This window comes from Heloderma suspectum, chromosome 2 (assembly GCF_057233095.1).
Source record: "Heloderma suspectum isolate Gila_16-S chromosome 2, 16-S_ref, whole genome shotgun sequence".
Classification (NCBI taxonomy): domain Eukaryota; kingdom Metazoa; phylum Chordata; class Lepidosauria; order Squamata; family Helodermatidae; genus Heloderma; species Heloderma suspectum.
In genome coordinates this window covers 23978995-24005849 of record NC_139459.1, presented here as the reverse complement: position 1 = coordinate 24005849, position 26855 = coordinate 23978995, and the positions used below count along the sequence as shown (strand labels likewise).

At 47.5% G+C, this 26855-nt stretch overlaps 1 protein-coding gene across 1 annotated transcript; it reads right to left on the bottom strand.

Annotated features, from left to right (window-relative positions):
• Positions 1–11297: 11297 nt before the first annotated feature.
• On the bottom strand, positions 11298–13280 carry LOC146351988 (uncharacterized). The gene is made up of 4 exons (XM_084832033.1): positions 13240–13280; positions 12919–13075; positions 11541–11693; positions 11298–11449 (listed from the first exon to the last, which is right to left on the bottom strand). Exons 1-4 carry the CDS (start codon positions 13276–13278, stop codon positions 11349–11351), a joined length of 450 nt encoding a protein of 149 aa, XP_084688159.1. The 5' UTR covers positions 13279–13280; the 3' UTR covers positions 11298–11348.
• Positions 13281–26855: the final 13575 nt, after the last annotated feature.

Below are 26855 nucleotides of genomic sequence, written 5' to 3'. Positions count from 1 at the left end.
TGAAAAGGTCAGAAAATTATAGGAAATTCCTTTTTAAACTAAATATGCCTGGCATACCAAATTCTCAGCAGACATCGTGTAGGTGTTTTTAAAACCTGCAACATTTGGGCAGCTTGACAGGTTGAACTGCTCACGAATAAATGCTCTCCAAAAATATCTAACAGTACAGAGATCTCCATGGATCAGGATTTAGATTAATTAACACCTTTACTCCACAAGTAGGTCTCATTAGCTCTCCTGTCAACATGAACAAGGCAAGCAGATTATGTGCCTTTTACAACACAAATAAGTTGGGAAAGTACTTACGCCATAAAGTAACCTGGTACAAAAAGAAATGCCATTACATGACCTTATGGGAGTTTCTTTTTCTTTTTAATTTAGCCTTTGATTTCCATCCTCAAATATCATTTCCTTTGTTCTCTCACTCAGCACTGTCTCTTATTCCACGTCAGATAGAAAGAATAATGTATGAGTTTATTGCTAGTGAATAAGTGCCCCTAACCACCCACTAAGAACATAAGAGGAGCCCTGCTCCAGTCCCGAGCAGGAAAAGGCATTCTGCAAGGACCTTGTAACTTGGACCACACAGCTACTCCATTACGTTCATAGAGATTTGATCGTAGCCCTTGCACTACCAATTATAACACCGTAGGGTCTGTGCATCAGCTCAAAATGCCTCTCCTACCCTAACACCTGTTGTGATGTTGTTGCAATCACTTTGCAAATGCTTAACAGTGCAATCTTCTACATGCCTCCTCAGAAGTAAGCCCCTCTGAATTCAATAGGAATCCAATGCAATCAGTCACTTAGCACAACAGGAAACTAAGGCTGCCATTTTTAGTATACACACTTACCTCCCAGGTAAGTGTGTATACTAAAAATGGCAGCCTTAGTTTCCTGTTGTGCTAAGTGACTGATTGCATTGCTGGAGGTCATTTTGCTCTCCCTCATGCCCCACTTCCAATAATTTATCTGTTCTGACCTACAAATCAAATGCCATCGTTTCCCACACATTTGCAGTTCTGTTATCTTCCGGAGTCCCTGCTGTGAACAAGAAGCAGCACCGGATATTGCTGTCCTTATCTTATTTCCATGCATTTCCCCCTTCTTGTAACAGTGCTGGGCTGATTCTGAAATAAGTGGCCCAAGGTCTTAGATTGCTTAAGGAGCAGCTCAGGGATGGCTTCTCAGATCCTCTGAGCCCTCTGTTGTGTCCCATCCTCCATCAGCGGGCCTTGGAAGTCTTGGTGGTAGTGGGAAGCATCAACACTACTCTAAACAATGCCAGGTTGCTGGGGCTACCTGCCATTTTAATTCCCCACAATGCTCCTGATGTCACTCTAAGATTTTATTTGAAGACCTCTACTATGAAATCTCACTGGGGTGCCTGCTGTCCATCCCGCCCTCCCCCCGGTGCAACTGTCAGAGACCATGTCCAAAGATCATCAATAATCACTGATATTTTGCAAGGGAGTTGCCAGTTGACACAGAGATCTGCCTTTGCAAGTGAGGCCCCAGAAAGCCAGTGCTGCATTCAGCAGTCCCCAACCTTTTTGGCGCCAGGGACCGGTCTCGTGGAAGACAATTTTTCCACGGACTGGGGGGGAGGTTCCGCTGGCGGACTTCCGGCCGCTGGGACGCAAATGGTGTCCATGTAGCGGACGCCATTTGTGTCCCTATTCTTTGCAGTAATCGGCTACGTAAAGATTTACGTAGCCTACTACTTGAAGAACAGGGACGCAAATGGCGTCCGCTATGTGGACGCCATTTGCGTCCCAGCGACCGGAAGTCCGCCAGCGGCCAGAGCCGGCCGGCAGCTCCACAGACTCACTGCGGACCGGAGCTGGCCAGGGCCAGCGAGGATTCCAGGGGGGAGGGACGGATCACCTTCTACTGCCGCGGACCCCAGGTGAGGGGGTTTCGCACACCCCTGCGGCCTGGTTGCTAACAGGCCACGGACCGGTACTGGTCCGTGGCCCGGGGGTTGGGGACCCCTGCTGTATATGGGTCTGACTGCTCAGTCTTTTGAATCAGAGGCTTTGTATATAGTAACTAATCCTGCTATTGACATCTGCTGATGTTAAGGTTGTGTGAAAAAATTTGTTTCAATTCAGTTTTGATAAGAATCTACCAAAAATTGCCAAGTGCTCCATATTTGGGACATAAAGAACTTGAGATTTATTTATTTTTTTAAATGCATATGGGAGTAACCAAAACTGACAGATTTGTTCATCCAGGCAAAGGACTTTGAGTGCTTAGCTCTTAAAAGTCTGTGTTTGAATCCCTGTGTATTCGACCGTATTTGTGCTGAATTCAGGTTGTCAGCTCTTTTTTCTGACAGGTGCCTCATTTAAAAGCTATTTGGCAGGCAGGATCGACACTCCATGTTGGGAATAGCTGTATCTATTGAATTTGGCTGGTGCAGATGGGTGAGAATTTGGCTTCAGTTCACTTTTGATAAGAATTTACCAAAATTTGCAAAGTTCTTCATATTTGGGAGAGAAACAACTTGAGTTTTGTTTTGTTTTTTAAAAAAAGAATGAATATGGGAGAAACCGAAGCTGAGAGATTTTCCCACTTGTAGCTGACATTTTTTTGGCCTATGCTTATGATTTCATCCTGCCACGGATTTGTTCTGTACCTTCAGTTCTGCCACTGTTTAACACAGCAAGAAGGAAATAGTATGGGCATCAGTAGGGAAGGGGCATTCCCCCTACCCCCAGAATTCAGACCAGATATTACTGATGAAGAGCACTCATATAGTTCTGGTACTACACTCTGACCATTGCTGTAAAAACTGAAATGTGATTATCTACTATATTATGCATGCCAAAGGCACAAATCCATTTGCTTCAAAAACAACCCACCAGGGTGACTTTGACCTGTTTAGGGAATGTGAAGTATCTACTAAAAAGTAACTACTGCACATGCTCTTTAAAATGCACTGCATTTAAACAATTTAAGCTGCAATCTTATATACAGTTATCTGGGAGTAAGTCCCATTGAACTCAATGGGGCTTATTTCTGAGTAGATACAAATAGGATTGCACTGTTAATCTCAAATATAATCAAGATCAATTTTTTTTTTTAAACATTGCTGAAAATCTTATCTGACAAATACTAATACAGGATAGTTTGGAATAGGGCAACCTGGTGCCCAGGAATGGATTAATATGACCTAGATCTTGGCTTCCCTTTCAGACGTCCCCTGCAGTGTCTCATCCCAGTTATATAGCAACATATTTAGCAGGTTAATACATTTTCCCACTCTATTTGCAATATAATAAATGCAGTTTGGGGTACTGCATTTGGGGTACAATATAATATATGAGCCCCTCCATGGATCACTGCCTTGTTGTGGCGAAGGGGCTTGCGTAACTCAGTGAAGCCATAAGCTATGCCGTGCAGGGCCACCCAAGACGGACAGGTCATGGCGGAGAGTTCTGACAAAATGTGGTCCACTGGAGAAGGAAATGGCAACCCACTCCAGTATTCTTGCCAAGAAAACCCCATGGAACGTATCACAGGGCTAAAAGAGATGACGCCGGAAGATGAGCCCCTCAGGTCGGAAGGTGTCCAAGATACTACTGGGGAAGAGCAGAGGGTATTTCCAAGTAGCACCAGAAAGAGTGAAGCGGCTGGGCCAAAGCCGAAAGGACACTCAGCTGTGGATGTGTCTGGTGGTGAAAAGAAAATCCGATGCTGTAAAGAATAATATTGTTTAGGAACCTGGAATGTCAGATCAATGAATCAAAGTAAGCTGGAGGTGGTCAAACATGAGATGGCAAGATTGAACATCGACATCTTGGGAATCAGCGAACTAAAATGGACAAGCATGGGCGAATTTAATTCAGGTGACCATCATATCTACTACTGTGGGCAAGAATCCCTTAGAAGAAATGGAGTAGCACTCATAGTCAACAAAAGGGTGGGAAAAGCAGTACTGGGGTACAACCTCAAAAACGACAGAATGATCTCAGTACGAATCCAAGGCAAACCATTCAACATCACAGTAATTCAAGTCTATGCCCCGACCACTGAGGCCGAAGAAGCTGAGGTTGATCGGTTCTATGAAGACCTACAACATCTTGTAGAACTAACTCCAAAAAAAGATGTCCTCTTCATCATAGGGGATTGGAATGCTAAAGTAGGAAGTCAAGAAATCACCGGGATAACAGGCAGGCATGGCCTTGGTGTACAAAATGAAGCAGGACAAAAGCTAATAGAGTTTTGCCAAGAGAACACGCTGATCATAGCAAACACTCTTTTCCAACAGCACAAGAGACGACTCTACACATGGACATCACCAGACGGTCAATATCGAAATCAGATTGATTATGTCCTTTGCAGCCAAAGATGGAGAAGCTCTATACAGTCAGTAAAAACAAGACCTGGAGCTGACTGTGGCTCAGATCATGAGCTTCTTGTTGCAAAATTTTGGCTTAAGTGGACGAATGTAGGGAAAACCACTAAACCTTTCAGGTATGACCTAAATCATATCCCTTATGAATATACAGTGGAGGTGACGAATAGATTGAAGGGATTAGATCTGATAGACAGAGTGCCTGAGGAACTATGGACGGAGGTCCGTAACATTGTTCAGGAGGCAGCAACTAAATCCATCCCAAAGAAAAAGAAATGCAAGAAAGCCAAGTGGCTGTCTGATGAGGCTTTACAAGTAGCTGAGGAAAGAAGGGAAGCAAAAAGCAAAGGAGAAAAGGGAAGATATATCCAACTGAATGCAGAGTTCCAGAGAATAGCAAGGAGAGACAAGAAGGCCTTCTGAAATGAACAATGCAAAGAAATGGAGGAAAACAATAGAATGGGAAAGACTAGAGATCTTTTCAAGAAAATTGGAGATATCAAGGGAACGTTTTGTGCAAAGACGGGCATGATAAAGGACAAAGAAGGCAGGGACCCAACAGAAGCAGATGGGATTAAGAAGACGTGGCAGGAATACACAGAAGAACTATACAGGAAAGATCTTAATCTCCCTGATAGCCATGATAGTGCCGTCACTGAACTTGAGAGTGTTAACATCCTCGAGAGTGAAGTCAAGTGGGCCTTAGGAAGCATTACTAACAACAAAGCTAGCGGAGATGACAGTATTCCAGCTGAGCTATTTAAAATCTTAAAAGATGATACTGTTGAAGTGCTGCACTCAATATGCCAACAAATTTGGAACACTCAACAGTGGCCACAAGACTGGAAAGGGTCAGTTTACATTCCAATTCCAAAGAAGGGCAATGCCAAAGAGTGTTCAAACTACCGTACAATTGTGCTCATTTCACATGCCAGCAAGGTTATGCCCAAAATCCTACAAGCTAGGCTTCAGCAGCATGTGAACCAAGAACTCCCAGAAGTACAAGCTGGGTTCCAAAGAGGCAGAGGAACTAGAGATCAAATCTCCAACATTCGCTGGATCATGGAGAAAGCAAGAGAATTCCAAAAAAACGTCTATTTCATTGACTACGCTAAAGCCTTTGATTGTGTGGATCACAACAAACTGTGGCAAATTCTTAGAGATGGGAGTACCAGACCACCATCTTACCTGTCTCCTGAGAAACCTGTACGAGGGTTAAGAAGCAACAGTAAGAACCAGACATGGAACAACCAATTGGTTCAAAATTGGGAAAGGAGTACAACAAGGCCGCATATTGTCGCCCTGCTTATTTAACTTATATGCAGAGTACATCATGAGAAACGCCGGGTTGGATGAATCACAGGTCGGAATTAAGATTGCCGGGAGAATTATCAACAACCTCAGATACGCAGATGATACCACCCTAATGGCAGAAAGCGAAGAGGATCTAAAGAGCCTCTTGTTGAGGGTGAAAGTGGAGAGTGCAAAAGCTGGTTTGAAACGTTAAAAAAACGAAGATCATGGCATCTGGCCCCATCACTTCCTGGCATATAGAAGGGGAAGAAATGGAAGCAGTGACTAGGGATGTAAGAAAGTCACTTACCTTTTCGCAGCTTGGCTTCGCGGTGGGGGGGAGGCACTTCGCTTCTCCCCCCGAAGTTCAGGTGAGGGGGGGAGGCGTCCCGCCTCACCCGGCCAAAATTCAGGCTGGGGGGGGAGGTGCCCCGCCTTGCCCAGCCAAAATTCAGGCCGGGGAGAAGCGCCCCATCTCCCCGGCCGCGAAACAAAAAGTAAAAAAAAAAAAAAGACCCCGTGATAGGCTACGTGACGACTACGTGATAGGCAACGTGCCCTTATTTTCGCCGTAGATGTGCCAAAATAAGGAACGCAAATGGCGGCGCCCCATGGGTGCTGCCATTTGCGTACGCGCTTTCCCCCCCCCCCAAAGTCACCCATGATAGGCTACGTGACGATTTACGTAGCCTATCACGGCTGACTTTGGAAATCTAGCCGTGATAGGCTACGTAAATCGTTACGTAGCCTATCACGGGTGTTTTTTTTTGCAATGGCGGCGGCAGCAGCCGGTCGGGAGACCAGCCGCCGCCCCCGCCCGCGACAAACCGCCACCGAACCGCCGCCGGGACCCGCCGCCAAGAGGGACATTCGCCGAAGGTAAGTCCTGTCCCGGGGGGGGCGGGGGGCTGGCGGAGAATTTCCCAACCAACTTCGGGGGGCCGAATGCGTCAGCGCTTGGCCTCCCGAAGATTCGGGGAGAAATTCTCCGCCATCCCTAGCAGTGACAGATTTTATTTCCTTGGGCTCCAAGATCACCGCAGACGGTGACTGTAGCCATGAAATTAAAAGACGCTTGCTCCTTGGGAGGAAAGCTAAGGCAAACCTAGACAGCATAGTAAAAAGCAGAGACGTCACCTTGCCAACAAAGGTCTGCATAATCAAAGCTATGGTTTTCCCAGTAGTAATGTATGGCTGTGAGAGCTGGACTATAAGGAAGGCTGAGCGTTGAATTACTTTAGCAGTCAAACAGGTTGACCATAGGCTGATCTACACTTACGGTTTTTTACACTTCCAAAGAGCTTTCATCCTCCGTCTTCCACACTACTCAGTACTCACCTCGTATCGGAAGTGGAATTTCCTGCTTCCGCTTTACCACTTTCAACATCCTGATATTCCAGTATTTCCCATTAATGTGCTCTGTTGTTACCGCGTTCGTTATTGTATATGGTTGTGGTCCCCTCCCATGCCTGTCCATATATGGCGGTTTTTGTATTTCCTTCCTGTCCAATCACAGTTCTTGATGGTGCCCTTTTGTCTTCTGGCTACCGATAGCATCGCTTCCTCATCAGTCCGCGTTCTAGCACACACCTTTAGCCTTCCCGTACGCCGTCCCTTAGTTTTTTTCTTTTCTTTCGGAGATTATCTTCGAATCTTTGTAGAATTGGAGTTTAGAGGGTGTCACTATAGCTTCCCTGTCTTCCGTGATCGAATGGTAAGTGCATTCACCCACCTTCCCCCTTTCTGAGTGTCTGGTGTAATGGCGTTGTGTATTCCCGCTCCCCCCTTCTGCACATGACACAACTGCTTGCCCCCCACTGCACCCCCCCTTTATCTGCAAACTCTCTTCCTCATGTGGCCCTTTTCTCTGCTGCCAGGGCATTTCAAGGCTGGGAGTGGCTCGCGCTGTAGCGGCGTGCAGAAAATGTTTTTGGGGAGACTTCCTCAATGTATTGCACGAGGTGGCTGTGGGTCCTGAAAGAACTTCCCCAGGTATTGTGCACGGTAATTTCCTGCTCAGTGCATGTTGTGAGTTTGCCCTTGGGGTCTGTGCGACACTTGTCCCCAGAGCCACAGTATTCGCTGAGGGCAACCTCGCTGGGTAGCACGGACAAAACCACAGCAATGGCTGTCGTTCTCCACTTGGGGTGTTGCCTGAGTGATTGGTCCCCCTTCTGAATAGCATTCCCAAATAATTATGATCTCTTCGCAGCATGTGTCTCCTGTCACCCTGCGTGTTGAGGCACGCCCGTAGTTGGCGAAAGAATGGAGGTGAACAGGGGGACTTGCATTCTGACACTTCTGTGTGGAATTGCTTTTGAGGATTCAACGGACACGGCCCACATCTGGACACACAGCGCCTGGGGGGGTGTTTTATCTGGCATGTGAATCACGGCAGGTTGCACAGCTTTACCTTCCTCTGCCAACATTGCAAAGCCGTGCTGTGTCTGTGTCATGTGATCCGCTCTGGAGGCGCGAGGCTCAATGCGAGTTCAGTGCGCCACCTCGAGAGCCTACTGCTGCTAACACAGAGGGGTGGGCACCACCAAGGAACACATTCAGACACACAGCTGAGAGATGCGGCTTCCCTCTGATCCCGCCTCCCCACTCTGGATCCTGGTGTGGCTCAGGCAGGGGTGCATTGAGAGGACAAGAGAGGCTCTAGCGTCAAACAACCATGTAGTCCACTCCCTCTTCTGGGATCTGCTGTGTTGTCCTCTTTTCTTGATCAGACTCTTCAAATACTGACTGCTGTGGGACCCTCTACGGTAGATCCCATCACTGCAAGCCATTGCACCCATTTTGGTCCAAGGAAGAGCAGGTGGGTAGACCCATTTCGTCATCTTCTCTCATCAATGCCAATCCAAAATGGCATCTACTAGCAAGGAAAAGGGGGTGTCATGGAGGTGCACAGAGATAGAGGACTTGCTGGACATTTGGGGGGAGCAGAAAATCCAAGAATAGCTGTGGAGCAGCCACAGGAACTTGGACTTCTTTGAGGAGATCGCAAGAGAGATGACTGCACGGTGCCAACAGCGTAGCACCATAGAGTGCAGATCCAAGACCAAATCCATGCGCCAGGACTATGGGAGGGTGGTGAACCACAACTCAAAGTCAGGCAACAATGTGGCAACCTGCCCATATGATGCGCAGCTGCACGGGATTCTTTGGGGGGACACCACCATTCGTCCGAAGCGCATATCCGGAAGTTTGCAGATTACTCGGGGCACCTCATGCACTGAGTGTCCAGATTGTGACCCTCTGGAAGCGTGTTCTTTGGAGCTATCAGGAGCCTCGGCAGGAGAGGGGGAGCACATTCCCATGGAGCGTGTTATGGACAGTTGACATTATGACATTGGTGGGTGTTATGGACTGGGTGCGTATCCCCAATGCTGAGCACCGTGTGTTGGATGTCCTTGTCGCGCATCACTACATACCTTGCTCCGGGTGGCCCTGGAATAGCCCTACAAGTAGAACAGCACCACCTATACTTGTGGCTCGCGTTGCCTCCAACCTTAATGAAGACCCACCCTGTTGTTTCCCAGTAATGCCAGGCTGCGTTGTGTGGACGGATTGGGGGGCGTGTGGGGAACAGCGCTGCACCCGCATTGATGGGTCTCTGTTTCCTTCCCCGCCTACATGACAAAGAACACAGGAGCTAACATGCTTCTCCCGTTTCACAGGACATGGAAGGAGAATAGGCCTCCCAAGAACAAGACGCGGACCCGCCCATAGAAGGGAGCAGTGAGTAGCAACACACAACCTTGTCTTTTGGACCGCAACTCTTTAAGTCACCAGCCTGAGCGAGGTGGCCACTCCACATTCTTTTTCTCACTGGGCTAGTTCCAAGCAGAAAACTTGGTGACTTCCCCCAACCGCCCCCCCCCCATGTATACGCTGTTGCACTCCACGGTGTGATGTGCCTCCCCAAGGCTAAAACAGAAATGGGTTCTCTTCCAACGGACTTCCCGGTCTGTTTGGGGCTTGCTCTGGTGTCACCAGTCCCTCCACGTTTCCTCAGGGCAAATAGTGCTACCGCCCCACACACACCATTTTCAATTTAGGGAGGGATTCCGCCACACACGCACTCAAGATGGCTGTTCGGGGACTGCTTGGAACTGTAATATGGCTGATCTCCGCTATTGCATTTCAGGTGGGGAGCCGTGCTCGAGTGATCAGAGGGCAACTGGGAGCACTCACAATGAGCTAGAGGACACAGGTAAGGAAGGGGATGCATGCACTTCCATGGGCTGGTGCCCCGTAGAAGAAATTTTCCAGCCTCTGGGCCACAGGTGCACTGGCTGGGGCCCCCACCATTGTCCCATTACCCACCCCTCCCCTTTTGGATCTCAAAAAGATTTCCTTATGGCCACCGCGGGAGGCAAATTCAACTTTTCCACTGTATTGGAAGGGAATCACACCATTCCCTGAGAACAGGGAATGAGTGATATATGCCCGCAGAGCCAAGCTGAGGGAAGGAGCATCCCGGGGACCAGGCGCTATAATTCACCACCAGCATCCGTTCACTGACCCTCGAATATGGCCAGTTTGAGCTTGGGCTACGGCAGACGAATGCCCCCAATGCATGTATGTTGAGAGGGACGCTTTCCCAGTAATTTCTGTCCGTGGCTCTTTTTTTCTGGTTGCCGCCACAGGCAATACTGCAACGCACACTTAAACCATTTCTAATTTCTCTAACAGAGCAGGGAACAGGTCACCTTATCCCCTGCTACGCGCCTGTCACTGATCAGAAATAGAAAGACCTGTAGAGCAGCCAATGACATTGCTGAATGCATCATGCATCATGCTACAGAGGAGAACAATCGTGTCCTCGCAGTCATGGGGAGAGATGCGGAGGTGTTTAGGGAGTATGTGAGAAGATCTGCTGTAGATGATGAGGCGGCAAGCAGGGATAGGAGGGCACTTGTCAGCTCCATAGATGCCCATTCTGTGATTCTCAGAGCCATGCTCGATAAAATGCCCGACTACAGCTCCGGGCAAAGTGCGGTGCACCATGGGAGGGAGGAAACCCAGCATAGACATACCCCGTAACACCCCAAAACCACCCAACATAGACAAACCCCTACACACCCCGGGTCCGGGCCCCGTGGACAAGCCCACACCCCCATGACGTGGCGACTCCAGGCACATCGTTGCAGGATAACCTCCACACCCAAGCATCCTGGGGGTGGTCGGATCACGCCTGCACGCCTGCACAAATGCCCACATCAATTTTCCCCATGAGCGAGGGTCCTGCACTGTATTCAGCTTCCCCTCGGTGGGCGGGACAGTGCCTAGAAGTGCCCTGGCATTGCTCAACCTAAAAACCCCTGTTAATGGTTCTCTGCAGTGTTGTCTTTGTTCTATGTTAAGTTCCTGGGACATCCCCTGCCTGGAAGTGCTGTGAATTGGAAGCCGGATGGTGGATGACCCTGTGTAGCTTGGAGTGCTTCGACAGAGAGTTGACTGCATGTACACAGCCCACCTCTATCACTGTTGAAGAACAAGTGTAATCTTTTCTCTACCATGTTCCAAGTGATTAAAATAGTGAGTTTTTCCAAAAAGAAAACACGTCTCGCCCCACGCTTGTCTGATGGAATTAAAAAAAAAAAAAAGGGACATGACACAGGTTGGATTCTTTGAAAAACGATTTAAGTGCTATTGAGAAAACGTTTTTACAGAAAAAACACCCCTAATGCTTCTTCCCTCTTCCCCAAGTTTCCTCCCCACAACTTTTCTTTGCAAGGCACGCCTCCTTCTCCAGGCAGGAAATGCGCCTCTCCATCTTGCTCACTGCAAATAAAGGAGAAATCCCTACTTTAGCCACCTTGTCCATACATCTACACATTACCCACCCCCAATATCTTTCGCAGAAAATACCCACTTCCGCACTTCACTGTGCCCTCCAGGCGGAGCACGGCCCCGAGAATGGAGGAGGTGGACTCTTCGTGCCCCGCCGCACCCGCACTTGTCCCAGGAATGGCCGCCCCAGGATGGCCGGGAGCGCGCTGCCCTGCCATGCCCGGCATTGAAGCCCCTGTTGTCATGGAAGGTAAACCAAGATCAACCAGGTTGTTCAGTTTTGCTCATGTGGAGGGCAGGGGACAGGGCAGGCCAACCTTGGGCTGTTGCTTGGCATTACTTTGGGGGTGGGGGAAATGGGGAACAGTGTAGGGATGGCAACAGGAGAGTTGCAGCACGCGGCTGGCAGTCCAAGGAGCCGGTGACACTGGGGGGCTATCCCCTTGGGCGGCCACACTGGGAAGCTCTCAGATAAGGGTATATGGTGTCATTTGAAATTTCAAGGGGCCAAACTCACGGGACTAGCCCAGGGTGGCTGTTGCCTCAGAAGCGATATCTAGCATCAAAGGACATGCCTAGAAAGAGAGCCATAGAAGCTGGCTACAGTCTTATCCGCATTCCCTCGCAGAGGCGCGCCCACCAGAGGCCGCTGCTGGGGCACCACAGCCTCCATCCCCCACCCTGCTTCTACCACTGGAAGACAAGGGCCCTGCTCCAGCAGGAGCAGATAAACTGCTGGCTTCCTGGCCATCGCTCTTTGCATGGCTGGAAGAAAGATGTTGGCAGTAAACATTTCACTTGTTCACCAGGGTGGTGAATGCATCTTCTAACATGACACGCCGTCCAGGTCGCGTTTAGACCTCTGGTGTGGTACGCCAAGCCCCATTCGTGCAGTGATTGTGCCAGCAAGAAAACATAGGCATGGCTACCCATCATAGCGGTGTTCTATGTTGAAGGGCAGACTCAACTTTGGGAGGGCCAAATATCCGTGTGGTGCATTTCTATGGCACAGAGCGGGACAGTTGTCTGCTTCACTTAAAACAAACCGTTGAGAGGGCTGCTCTGGGTTTGTGTTGCCCGTCACACATCAGCACTGCAGGTTCCATCCAGTTCTTGCCTGGCTGTCCCAGAGCAAAGAGCAAATGCTACATCTCTCACTCAGTGGTCCAGTCATGGTGGAAGTTGGCGGGGGAATGGTTGTGAAGGGGAGAGAGCAGCCCTGCCAACACACCCCTAGGAAGACTAGAGTCCAAAACATGGGCAAAGGGGGCCAAAAAGCACTCTGCCCTGAAAGAGACTGGCCCCTGGTTTTATCCCAGGAAACCCTCCCCCACAGTGGGCTAGCACCCATCCTTTTTCTTGAAAGGGCAAGTGCTGCAAGCATCCTCACATCCACCCGTGTCACAACCGCGACAAGCTAACCCAAGAGTTTTCTGCCAGCGCGAGTACCCATGGCTGACCTGCGCTGCGCTGCTCCATCCAGCTAGGCTGGCCTGCATGGACCCACAGTTCGTGCAGCAGGCTGTAGTGGGGTGGTTCTGCTCCTAGGTGGGGGGAGGAGTGCCGCTCCAGAGCCTTGACGAACCTGGCCTTTAAGGCCTTAAACTTGGTTCTTGCCTGCAGGGGGGAGCAAGGGAACCCCACCTGTGAAAGTCCCCTCGCCACCACCCTGTAGATGGCCTCGTTGCTCCTTGTGGAGCTGTGCATAATGTGCGCCACGCAGCCACCCTGCAGGAGCAGCTGCAGCCACCCTGCAGGAGCTGCTGCAGCATGAGCTCTACCTCGCTGTCCTGCCAGTAGGCAAGCCTGCACGACGCCATTTTTTTTTACACCCGAATGACACCGGGGGATTTCTCAAGACACCATAGAGTACTTTTGCCACCGCGGTTTCAGCACAGCGCCACCTGTTGACAAAGCTTCGAATAAACGATTCTTTGATTCTTTGAAGATCCTGAAAGAGAAGTGGGGGAAGGCTGTGTCCTGCGGGTGCCACCAAAAAAAGCTCGGAGACAGCGTTCTTGGTCTTCAAACATTTGTAATCAGAGTAACAACAACACCACAAAATAGCTGCAAGCAATGGAGAGCTAGCAGAAAAAACAGTACAAACGGAATCAACAACTCCGTCCCCCCACAAACCTGCACTCAGAGGGTTCTGAGACATGTCCCCTCATCACAATCATCCCCTGTTCTCCCACAGGTACTCACAAAGCCCCCTCCAAACTTCCTCCCCCTGTTCCTTATGCAGATTGTTGTCAATGACGTAGGGAAGCCCCAATGTGTCCAACACAATATAGTTACAGTCCCCCAACGCATCTGTCAAAGCCCCTCCGTTCGTCTTGCAGATATTATGTAGGATGACACATGCAGAAATCACCGAGGGAACATTTTCCTTAGCCACCTCCAGTCGGCCAGAGAGACATCTCCACCTGCTTTTCAGCCTGCCAAAAGCACGCTCCACCACGTTTCTGGCTCTGCTGAGGCGGCGGTTGAAGCGAGCCTCCTGTGGCGAGAGGTTTCCTCCAAAGGGCTTCATCAGCCAATGTCACATGGGGTAAGCTCCATCAGCAAGTATCAGCGGGGGAATCGGCACGCCGCCAACTCTCCACGTCGGGTTGCCCGGGACAAATGCTCCAGCATCCATGGCCTCGCAGAGCGCAGAGTTCCAAAACACGTAGGCATCGTGATTTCTCCCGCTCCATCCAATTTCTACATTGATGAAACGTCCAGCATGGTCCGTCGTGCCTTGTAGAAGCATGGAGTAGTACTGCTTCCTATTAATAAATTTGCCACCCTGTCTGATTGGGGAGACTATGGACAAAATGTGTCCTGTCACAAGCAGCGAATCCTCCAGGGAACCTTAGGGTGGAGAAGTCAAGCATTGCCTGGAAAGAGAGGGGAGAGCCCAGTTAGTAAGAAGCAGCAAAAGGATGCCTGTCTGTTGCCAAGCAAATGATGCATCCTGCTCGTTACCCCATCTCCATGCACACTTGCCTGGACAAGCCCCGTCAACCACAAAGCACCCCGCAGCAACTTCCATGGTCACATCCCACGCCCCGGGATGCACAAACACACACACACACACACACATCCAGGAGGACAGCCATCATCATTCGTTTATTAATATTTGTAAAATTCTCCACAGAGCATATCGCACGAGCGGAAAGCTGACTTCTCCACAGCTTTAGTCAATGGAGCATCGCTTCTTTGAAAATTCAAATCTTCGAAGATGCTCCCTCGCCCCCCAAAAGCCGTGCGCCCACCCCACCCCCACAACCCGCACTCACCACATCCACGTCACCCAGGATCACCATTCTCCATAGTAGAACATGTTCCAGAGCAAGGCAGACCTCCACAAAAATTTCTGCGACCGTGGAATTTCAATGCCAAACTGCTCCACCGCAGCCTTGTACAAGGAGGGATTGGCGAGCTTCCAAATTGCGATGGCCACCTTCTTCTCCATCCTCTTCTCTGTGCATTTGTGTCGATCGTCTGCTCAATAATGGGGACACCTCGGCCACGACTTGAAAAAAGCTGTGACAGACATCCTGAAGTGCTGGATCCATCTTTCGTCATTCCAGACCTTCAGAACAAGTCTCTCCCACCAGTCCTGGCTGCTCAGGTATACCCAGTACCTCCAGAAAACCCTCGGGACAGGGAGAAAATGCACGTTCTGTGCGAGGGTGACCATGTTTTGTTGCATCCGTGAAGCCATGTTCAGATGGTGCTGATGGTACCATCGCACTATCTGGACCCAAGACCTCCTGCGCTGGGATGCCAGCCAGTCAAGAGCGATCAGTGCCTTAAGAGCGCAATGAGGGCATTTGCAGAGACAAAAAGCAGCCAGTAATATGTGGGCATTTCTCGAAGCATGGCTTCTAGCAGAATTGTGATCTCTGGAGGATTTGAAGGATACAATGTGTCCAAAAAGAGCGCGCAAACTATCAATGGGGAGAAGTAACGCAGGTGTGGAGGGGTTTCCCTTGACTGACCACAGAAAAACACAGAGGGAGGGGGAGGAGAGGGATGGTGGGTGGGGTATTGGCTGAAGCGGAAGAGTTGCCGCTCCTCCAATGAGAGCCGCCTTGCTAGAGAGCAGGGAAACAGCATGGTGGCGGAGCGTGAACCATGCTCGCGCATTCGAGGAAGTGCTGGAACGGGGAAACAGGGTGAGTGTGGATAATCATGTTCTAATGCGAGTGCGTTTAACCCGACAGGACCCCGACTTCGTTGTGATGGCAGGCACAATGTAGATCAGCCCCACGTCTGGCCTGGCACATTTTGTTGTTAGGCATTCAGGTGATATGTTGCCATGTTAACTGCCCTGCTTTGGCGTGGCTGGGCTGGGTTCAGCTCTGGGGCAAATCCATTTAGCAAAATCAGTAGGCAAGGAAAGGGTCAAAAGCACAGTACTGCTAGTCAAGAAAAGGGGCAGTCCAAAAGCAGGATCTTATCAGGAGTTCAGGGGGCAGCAGCATGAGAGATCAGTCCAAGGAGAAGCAAAGCCAAGGAAGCAGGATTTCAAGGCACTTGGACCTTAAATAAAGCTGTTGTTCCAGCAAGCAGAAAGTCTCAATTGAGTGGTTATGAACTGGAGCTTCAAGATCCATCCTAGACTCAGCTGCAACTCAGAGGCTTCTGGAAGAAGTTCTCCTCGTGTGGAGGGCCCTACTCACAAGGAGTCCTTTACTCATGAGAAGCCTTCCTTTGTAAACGGGCACTCCTTCTCATAGGGTTCTTCTGGCCTGCCTCTTGAGATGCCACTGCTTTGGGGCGCAAGGGGGTCACTCAGCCTCTGTCTCAGAGTGAGAGTTCCCTTTGACTTGGGGGAGATGGACCCATGGCCATCTCCCGCAAGGTCCAGGCTCCTCCTAGTCTTCTCTTATGGGCTGTTCCTCAGTGTTACCTGTCTCCGGTGGCTCCTCCTCTGAAGAGGAATCGTCCAGCAGGGGGCATGACAGGAACTAATTGTTAGACCATAGTTGTAGACTCTTCTGGACAGAGAGTCATTTGGGAATAAGGATATGCCTCCCCCACCCTTCCTTGGCTGGGGAAGATGTCAACAAGGGGTGTGTGTGTAAAGGTATAGGCTGCACTTCTGAGGCAGACTGAGAACAGACAGAGCTGAGTTTTGAGTTGATATGAGAGCAGAGGACTTTAGCTCTCTGTTTGGTATTAAGCTGGCTTCAAACTGTATGATTGTAAAGAAGCCCAATATTACACAAGTTCACAAAACATCAATAAGCCTCCAGCGAGCTTCCAAAAGAAATCAAACGTGGGTAAACGTTGTGTCTCTGGAACGTCTCACCACTTGGAGAATTGGGGTGCATCATAACAATGGCTTGGATCCAGGCCGAGTTAGCTGAACTTGTGTTCCATTGAAAACAATGGGACAAGTTAGTTATGACTTAAGTCCCACTGAAATCAGGGGAACCAAAATTCATTTAACAATGTCTGGATCCAAACCACTATGTATTTGTTACTTACATAGTAACAAATTGTTAGGGTTCTTAAAATGCAAATACCTTTTATTGGCGGGTACTATTAGCCCAATTCATTTCATTCCATTTATTACATTTCAATACCTCCCAATAGCCAAAGCTCTCTGGGTGGCTTACAAAGGTTAAACCTTAAAAATATAATATTGTACATAATACAAAAACTGTTACATACAAACATATAAACAGACAGACAGCACACACACACACACACACACACACACACACACATACCCTAAACAATTTTAATAGCAATAAGAAATTCAGAACCCAAATTAAAACCTTATCATATGTTGCCAAATACCTGAGAGTAGAAGATGGTCTTAACCTGGCGCTGAAAACATAACAATTTTGGCACCAGGTGGGCATTGCTGGGGAGATAATTCCATAATCAGGGGCCACCACTGAGAAGGCCCTCTCACTTGTTGCCACCTTCCGAGCCTCCCTCAGGGGAGAAGGGCCTTAGACGATGAGTGTAGTATACGGGTAGGTTTAATTCAGGCATTCTATATCTGAACAGAGCAAACATGTGAGAAGGAGTGTTCTACTCCCTCCTCTCTCCATCACATGTCTGAAGAGGAGAGCCTCCTGTATCCATGAAGGCTCTCTACTCTGGAAAATCTGCATGCTGGTTCACATGGAGAGCCCCCACAAATACAGGAGGCTCTCCTCTTCAGACCATTATCCTCCACGAGTGCAGGGCGCAGGGCTAGAGTGCTCCTGTTGTGTTTATTCTACATGAATAAAGAATGCCTGAACAGTACTATAATGTGTTGCTTGGGATCAAGTGCCTAGAGCTGTGCAGGCTCCAGAATACTGATAAGATCAGGCAGAGAGAGCCTGGTGTATTCTGGCTCTGGAATGAAATGGAAATTAGATGGCAGAATGGATTGAACTCTCCCAGGTAAAGGGAGGGGGCACACTACATTTTTACTGCTTCCAATATCTATGTTGCACCCCTCCCCCCCTGCAATTAGTAAACCAGCACAGCCTGGCAGAGCAGTTCTGTTTGATGTGTTCAGAGTTAGCTTGTGTTTGTTGTTTGTTGACCTGCAGGATGTTATTTTACAGCAGGGGTGCAGAAACTTAGGCCCGGGGGCCAAACCTGGCCCACCCAGGTTCCCCAGATGGCCATGCCCCTTCCCTGGCCACGCCCCCATTCCCCCAATCACCAATGTTTGGTGCTTTCCAGGTTTTCCCCATTCCAGAAGGTTGGAATTCCCCTTCTAGGCTTAGTTAGTGGCATTAAGAGCTTTAAGCTACAATATGCTGGTAATTTTGGCCTCACCCACCATTGGAATGTGGCCCCAGAGAGCTTATCCCAAATGAAATTCAGCACCCCTGTTTTACATAGACCCACTCAAAAATAGCCTGCCTTCTGAAGCAGTAGAGCAAATTCTACCATCCATCTCCTTCAGTTCTGTGAGGTTGGCATTCTGCATTGTTCTGCATAAAGTTTATGGACAGGTTGGTTATCGGTGCAGCCACCAGCGTCTGCCTCCTTGGCAAGGTAATCCCACCTTTCCTGGCTAATTCAGCACAGCAGAAGCACACTTCCAAACCCGATCAGCACTTTCAGCCTGCTCCTGGCTTGCGTATGTACATGTTCCTAGTTGTTTAGAGCACAGAGGGGCAAAGTTGGTGCAAGCGTGGCAGATCCATATGTCAGAACTGGGCTGCCGCCAATTTCCTATAAAACGGGAAGGGGGCAATTTAAAGCTCAAGCATGGGCAGGCAAGAAGAGATGTTTCCCTCCAGAGCAAAACTTATTCTCCAGGACTTGAAATAGCCTCTCCTGGGGTAGGGTGGGAACGGCTGGGGAGATGCAGGTTGGAGGGTGAAAAGCACCGGAGCGGGAACAGTCCTGCACTCCTTCTTCTTGCCTTCTTCTTTCCTTCTTGCCGCACTTTGTATTACCCCCTGTGGTCCCCACCTCACTTTATAGTAAATTGGCATGCACAAACTCCATTCTGACACACATGCCTACTATTAGGTCTCATTCACCTCTGTGTAATGCATGGAAGCTGACTTGTTCCATTTTTTTCTGCACAATAACCGTCGTTGTTTTGCTGTTGCATGTATAGAAAAAGTAATAGGGCAGCAAGAACATATCTGTCCAGGTAGCAAGACGAGGCTAGTTGACTCCAGAATTGCGTTGCAAATGAGAACTGGATCCTGGGAGGCATTTCATCCTCTGCCCTTCGGTGCTTGAAACTAGACTGGCTTGTCTACCTAGAAGCATCCATTTCTCAATCTGGAGGAAATATTTACACAGGTTATTCTCATCAGTGTTATATGGAGAGTTGATCTGATCTCTACTCAAGTCAAATAAGCCTCTTGAGTCTTAATTAAAAGTTTCATCTTTCAGGTGTTGAGTCACACTCCAAATAATACATGAGGGTGCCACATGGGTTTTAGGGACGGAGGGAAGGAAGAAGCACAGCAGAAAGCATATTTTGGTAGGCAGGCCTGATTTGAAACTCTTTAGTCATAGGTCCACAAATAAAATATAGGGCTTCTTGAGAATACTACTTTTCAAATTTGCATGCGCACGTGCGCACACACGTGTATATGTATGCATGAGCATATGTAACATTGTGTGCAGGATTTCAGCCAAATGGGTTCAGTCCAGAAAATACTTAGGCATGCCTAAGCCCTGTGTGTGTACTCTACACTTAAGGAAGGAGGAAATAAAAATGTTACAACATGGCTACTCCAATTCTCTGCAAAAAAAAAATCCTGGTATTCTGCAAATTTAATTATGCAAATTAAGGAGATTAGCATCCATTTTCTTATTTTGCATAATTTATTCTGCTTTGGCTAGTCATGGGGAGCAACTAAAAGTGTTCTTAGATACTAAAGTTCCACTCTCTATTGCTAGAACTCCCACCTGAACTCTCAGAAACCAGAGGGAGAGGCATCAGATGTTGACCACACATTCCCAAGTCTATCCACAGCCTTTAGAAGTAGAAGCAGATGGCATGATTAATCCTTTCCTATCTGGGCAGAGCTGTGCACATAAGAGGGAATCCCAATAAAATTCAATTTTCCCTCTTTTGGGCAGCTACAAAAGGCCCCAGTATGTTGTCAGGTGACGGCATGTACGTGGGCCTTCTTAGTAGTGGCACCCACCTTCTGGAACACTCTCCCATGTGTGATCAGACAGGTGGAAACTGGTGAGCTTTAGATGCCTCTTGAAGACATATCTGTTTACTCAGGCTTTCCCTGACTTGTAATTGCACTTCTCTGTTCTACTGTTTTTGTAATGCTTTTAATGTATTTATTCTATATTGTTTTAACATTGGTTTTTATATTGTTTTGTATCTATTTTTTATGTAAACCGCTTAGAGATCTTAGCACATCAAGCAGTATACAGTTAGTTTAAAGCAATAAATAAAAATGGTAAGTAATAGGGCTGAATTCACTCAGTAATAGGGCTGAGTGCACACAGGTTTCTCAGGAGACAGGTAAGGTGGTCTGGTACTCCCATCTCTTTAAGAATTTGCCACAGTTTGTTGTGATCCACACAATCAAAGGCTTTAGCGTAGTCAATGAAGCAGAAATAGACTTTTTCTGGAATTCTCTTGCTTTCACTGGATCATGGAGAAAGCAAGAGAATTAAAATAAGCAAACATATGAATTTTTGCTTCATGTAGACATAATGGATAATTTAGCTTTTCTTAGCACAGAATTTGGGTCACCATATGTGAAGAAACTGATTTTTGTGAGGTAATGGTTTAATATGTTCAACTGTTATGTTACAAGGACTGAAAATGCAGGAGTTAACAGGAACTGCCACTCTACCAGAACACCATGGGTAATATCCAATGTTAGTCCTATATAGAGTAGAACCACTGAAATGAATAAGACAAGTTAGTCACAACTAACTTTCAATGGCTGCGCTCTACATAGGAGTAACATTGGATGCTACCCCATGTTTACAATGGATCATTCCTTGGGCACAAGCCTTGAGTAAAAGACACACATTTTTTCCCTGGTACTGTTCACCCCTTCATCTTCCTTCCTTGTAACAAAACAAAACAGTTGAACATATCAAACTTTTACATCACAAAAACGGGTTTCTTCACATGATGGTACAGCCCTGACCATAGCAATGCAGAAACTTTGTATCATATTTTCATAATGTTAAACCTTTTCAGAAGTGGAAGCCACCTTTAACCCCAACCTTGGATCCACTTGTCTATATATGTCCATCTCTCTCTCCCCCCGGCCCCAATACCCTCCATCATCTGTCTGCATTCCTGTCTTTTCTCCTTCTGTTTTTGTTTTTTTTTTAAAGAGAGGGAAATGGCAGGTATAATCCTGGAAAGACTCACCTTAGCTCGGTTCATAACCATGATTTGGGTCCCTCCCAACCTATCAGTAAGTGACCTATTATTGATGGAGATCTTGTCAAGATTCTTACCTCATATCCTGTGGATTTGCCACAGGAAGTCTGTAAAACAATGACAGCAAGGCAGTAACTGTAAAGGTTGCCAAGAATAGAAAAGTCCCTGAGATGATAAGCCAATGTTTCCTTCTGCCAAAACAATAGAAACTTAAGAAACAGATTAAACTTTTTCATCTATATAGCCAGGGAGTTGCTTGGGGTGGGGAAGACATTTATTTACCTGATATAAATGAAATTATATTAGCTTTCCAGACAATCAGGGTAATTCACTGTTTAATTGTCCAGAGGCTAGGAATATGCATTCATTTTGGAATAAAGACAACATTGAACCATATGTGGCCGAGCCAGTTAATTTTAACCAGGTCTAAAACCAATGCACATATGGGTACAAACAGGACTCCCATTTGGATCCATTTATACCAAGTGGGGTGGAAGGAGCTTTCCTGTCTCCAGAAGCAAGAACAGCAGGAAAGCTGACTTAGATGGAGGCTTCTTGATGCTGCCATTTTTTCCCCAGGAGCTTATTCCCTAAACAAAATACTTACCTAGCAGAGAAAAAGATGAGCAGAGGTGTTGTGAAATAGAACTGGAAGTCATTTGCAAGATACCGTGTCCATGCATTACACTGAAAATGGTGGGGGGGGAGAAAGGAAAATGTACATTTTTAAAAAAGTAACTATTATAATTATAATTAATTACATTTCTCTACCGATCCATAGCCAAAGCTCTCTGGGCGGGTTACAAAGATTAAAAACCATTAAAAATACAGTATACAAAGTTTTAAAACCATTTAAATAAAAACGCAGAAACAGACAGTACTCAGTGACAACATATATCTAAAACACCTTTGGGCAATCAACCATAACCATAAGGCAAATGCAGAATCTAATTAAGATTCATCATAGGCTGCCAAATGCCTGAGAAAAGAGAAAGGTCTTAACCTGGTGCTGAAAAGATAATAATGTGGGTGCCAGGCAGGTCTCATTGGGGAGATCATTAAATAATTGGGGGCTACCCTCTCCCTTGTTGCTGTCTTCTGAGCCTCCCTCACAGGAGGCACCCGGAGGGGGAGCTTAGATGCTGAGCGTAGTGTAAACAGGTTCATATCGGGAGAGGCACTCTGTCAGGTCCCAAGAAGTTTAAGGCTTCATAGGTATCTAGTAAATACATGCACAAGGACATTTTTGCTTCTTTACTGTAAGTTACTGATTGGTACAATTCTTGAATCTCAGGATTCATAATGAAAATCAAGAAATACCCTTGTTCTTCTTAATACTCACTATTTAATTTCTAGGAAAACAGATGCCCAAGTCTCAGGGCTGTCTGGAAACAACACCCTCTGATAGGAGAACCCTAAAGGGCCAGATTGGGATGTATTTTGGCCCCCAGGCCTGAGGTTTTGCACCCCTGCCATAAAGGGTGACATGTTTATGGCTGTCTGTATGATGACTTGAGTCATACAATTCTCCCCCAAGCCAAACCTGGGAGGCTGGAGAAGAAAGTCCTGAAAACTGGACCATTGTGTGGGTGATTTATTCCATGGAGCCCCAGCAAACATTCCACTACATTAGACTTACTGCCTTGGGTCCAGTGATGAAGTTGTTAATCAGCAACAGGCTGGCCCACCACACTCTTCAACAGTTATCCATCTCAAGTTTCGAGAACTCCCATAATGCTCCCCAAGGAGCAACAGTATACAACGCCACTAAAAGACACACTGAATACATATGGAGCGGCTGAAGTCTGCAAATGCAGCAAGGTGAGAAGGGGTTAGGTTGCATAAAGGCACGTGTTTTTCAGCACCTTGTTGGCACTGCAAAGCTTTCTTATTTATTTATTTTATTTGTGCCCTGCCTCTCTACCAAAAAATGGCACTCAAGGCAGCTTACAGAACCAATTAAAATTGATTAAAACAATATGTTAAAATGCAATAAAAACATAACACTTACATAAAGATTATTATTAGAAACAGCACCCAACCCACCAGACCTGCTTATAGGTTAAAGGCCTTCTTAAATAAAGTGATCTTTGCCTGCTGGTGGAAGGACATCAAAGAGGGAGCAAATCTAGCCTCTCTTGGAAGGGAGTTCTACAGCCTGGGAGCAGCCACCAAAAAGGCGCTCTCTTGGGTCGTCTCCTCAACTGTCTGCACTTACTACCCTTTGCACTTGCAAGGCAGGCTCACGCTCCTCCTTTAACTTTATCCCTGTATGCCGGGAATGGGAAAGCTCTGGCCTGCAATGCTACCCCATCTGGCCTTAGATCCTCTCCCCCAAGCCCCACCCCCTCCATAAAGGAAGAGAGGCTATGTTATCACCTCAAGGTAACAACTATATTATCCCCTCAAGGAGCTCTCCTCAAGCCTGTAGCTCAGTCTGCTTTGCTCCTCCCTCACCTTCCCCAACTGGGGATGGCAAGGAAGGAGCAAACCTAGCTACACACATAGCCATGGCCTCCAAGCCAGCTTCTCCCTCCCTGTCCCCTCAGCTTCTCCAATGCCTTTGTAAATCTGACTCAACCTTCTCCAAATTGGCACCCTCCAGATGTGTTGGACTATAACTCCCAACATCCCCAGTCAGCAGGCCCATTGGCTGGGGACGGTGGGAGCTGTAGTTCAACCTATCTGGAGGGTGCCAGCTTAGAGAAGGCTGGTTTATCTGAATCATAAAAAGTGTGGTCATTAATATGGATCCAGTTTTTCAACATCACGACCAATGAAAAGGTCCAGATATTTGCATCTAGGCGGGAAGTATACGACACGTGTGCTCCCAATTTCTGGGAGTTTGGTTAAACATAGGATCTAAAACGTGAGAAATAGTCAGTGGTGCTCTCAGGGAAGGCCTTTGGGGATAGATGTTGAGGGCCCCACACAGCTGAAAGAGCAAGAGGACCTCTGAACACAGCAGGGCTGGCTCACCACGTTTTGAAGCAAGGGAAGTAATCATTACCTCCACTGGAATTAATATATATATGTATTACCATCGAAAGAGCACCCCCACCCCCGCCAGACACACACACGCACACACACACGCAGGCACCAAAGCTGGTCTAAGCCATGAATATGCTAATTCACTCACACCTTCCTCTGCTGAAACACTGAAAAAGACGAGGTAAATATAATCTAGCATGCCGACACGACTAATTATGCTCTGACAAATGACTCTCCTTGCAGCTTTTTAACAAAATGGGTACACTCAGCGTGGGCTCTGAGGTCGGTTCCTGAAAAACCAGACTAGCGGCCATAGGATTGCACCCTTAGTCCCTTTTCAGCATGAAGACCAGGGGTTGTTCTCTGTCCTCCCATCTAAAATGTGCATTTCCCTCATAGCAAGATTAGGCTCTTCTTCCCGCAACAGGGCTCTTCCCTGCCCCATTCAGTGGAGAAAGCCCGTCACACTGCTGCTGCTCAGTTAACCACTGACACATCACCAAAAAAGAGGACACGGATTTCTATAAAATTTACATATGCTAATTTATGGCTGTATAAGTGGAATATATATAAGTGTATATGTGGTTTTAATGTTCTATATATTTTATATTGTTTTATTGTTTGCCGTTTGGTTTTAATTTTTGTGAACCGCCCAGAGAGCTTCGGCTATTGGGCGGTATAGAAATAAATAAATAAATAAATAAATAAAATAACAAATAAAACTCAACAACAAAACAAAGAAGATACCGAGTTCATACAACCAATAGTTCCCATTCCCAAGTGATCAGGACTGTGGCAGGCTTATAGCCTATAGCACAGCGGTGTCGAAACTCTTTCAGCTCAAGGGCCAAATTCAGTTTTGGAGAACCTCTTGAGGCTCTCATTCCAGTGGTGGGTTGGGCCAAAGGTGACAAGGGTGGAGCCAAAATAGCAAAATTACCAGCATATTGTAGCTGAAAGCTCTTCCTGCCAGTAACGAAGTCTTAGGAGAGGCATTCCAACCTTTCAGAATGGGGGGGAAATGGCAAAAGCTGGGAAACCATCCAATGATAGGCAGTTGAGGGCCAAAGGAAAGCGGCATGGGCTTGAGGTTCAACACCTCTATTATAGCTTATAACCTGGATCACGTAGAAATGCTTCCATGTGGTGGCTGTAGTTAGCCACTGCAGTTTGTGTGACCATGATGGTCCTTTGTGAAGCTGCCAGTTTATAAGATCAGTGCCTCCACACACTCCCTGGCTGGTTGAGCTCTGAGCCCACCAGCAGCCTTGTGTGATCCCCGATGTGATGGAGGGTGCACCACCAGGAGGATGAGCTGGCCCATGATAAACCCCTAGAGCTGCACAATACTGGTGTGAAATTGTAGCGTTTCAGGCCATGCTCTCCGCTGTAGCCTGGGTTGCAGTGTTCTGCTGTGGATCAGATCTTTATCAGGGGTCAGGTTAGGTCAGGTTTCTCAGAGACGCAAGATCAGCCCCATGGAAAGCTCCAAGTGGTTCTGGGCCTGGAGGCCAGACAGGGTTGTCTCTACCTTACTCCAACAAGAAGCAGATCAAAACTGAGCCTTAAGTAGCACTTTGGCTGCCTTTAGGCTGGTTGGCTCCACCTCTATACTGACTGAGGCTTTGTCTCTTAAAGGGTCCTGTCCTGTCTGAGCAGCCTTAAACTGCATCAACATGGGAGTGGCTGTGGCATGCAAGTGTCCTCATGGCTGGCATCTTCAGAGACTGAAGATAGCAAGGCAACCTGCTCTGGATGCTGGGGAGCCCACCCCCTGCATCTTTCTGGGGAACTAGGTCCCGGGGAGGTGGAAGCCCTGTGATGCCTTTCTCTAACTGAATTGTCTTCCTGAACTCCTAACTCTGGAGTCTCCTCCGAGTCTGAGGGTTTGGGGGTCCTGGTCCAGGGCAAAAAATATAACTAATTACCCAGCAAGAACTGGGAAGGGGCTGTAGCTCAGCGGTAGGGCACATACTTTGAACCTGGCACCTTCTGCATCCAATCCCCAGCATCTCCAGATAGGGGGGCTGGGAAAGAAGCCTGCCTGAAACCCTGGAGAGCCGCTGCCAGTCAAGTCTTGACAATACTGGGCTAGATGGGCCAACGGTCTGACTCAGTATAACGTAGATTCTTGTGTTCTTAAGTCTCAACTTCCATCAGCAAATGTTTTTAGTTCTCTTTATAGACTATGCAAAGTACACTGCCATGAGACATTAGCTCTTCAGCAGAAGCAGCAGCATCTTGCAAGTAGCTTAAATGCTAGATAAATGCAGGAAGGGCCAGGCACCTCCAAGAGCATCTGACTTACCTGATGAGGAAAAATGTATCAACACCTAAAGAGTATGGTCCACTCTGAGAATATATGTAAACAGGATTTTCTAGCACTTTAGCTTCCCATTCCAACACATTATCTGGAGCAAAATATAAGGAATATATACATGGAAGTTAGAAAGACTAACAACAGAGTATTTAAAATATATTTTAAGCTAGAAGGAATACAGCATACATAGGATGGTTTTGGTTGTTGTTATTTTTCAACTCCACGTCTCTGGGTGCTGGATC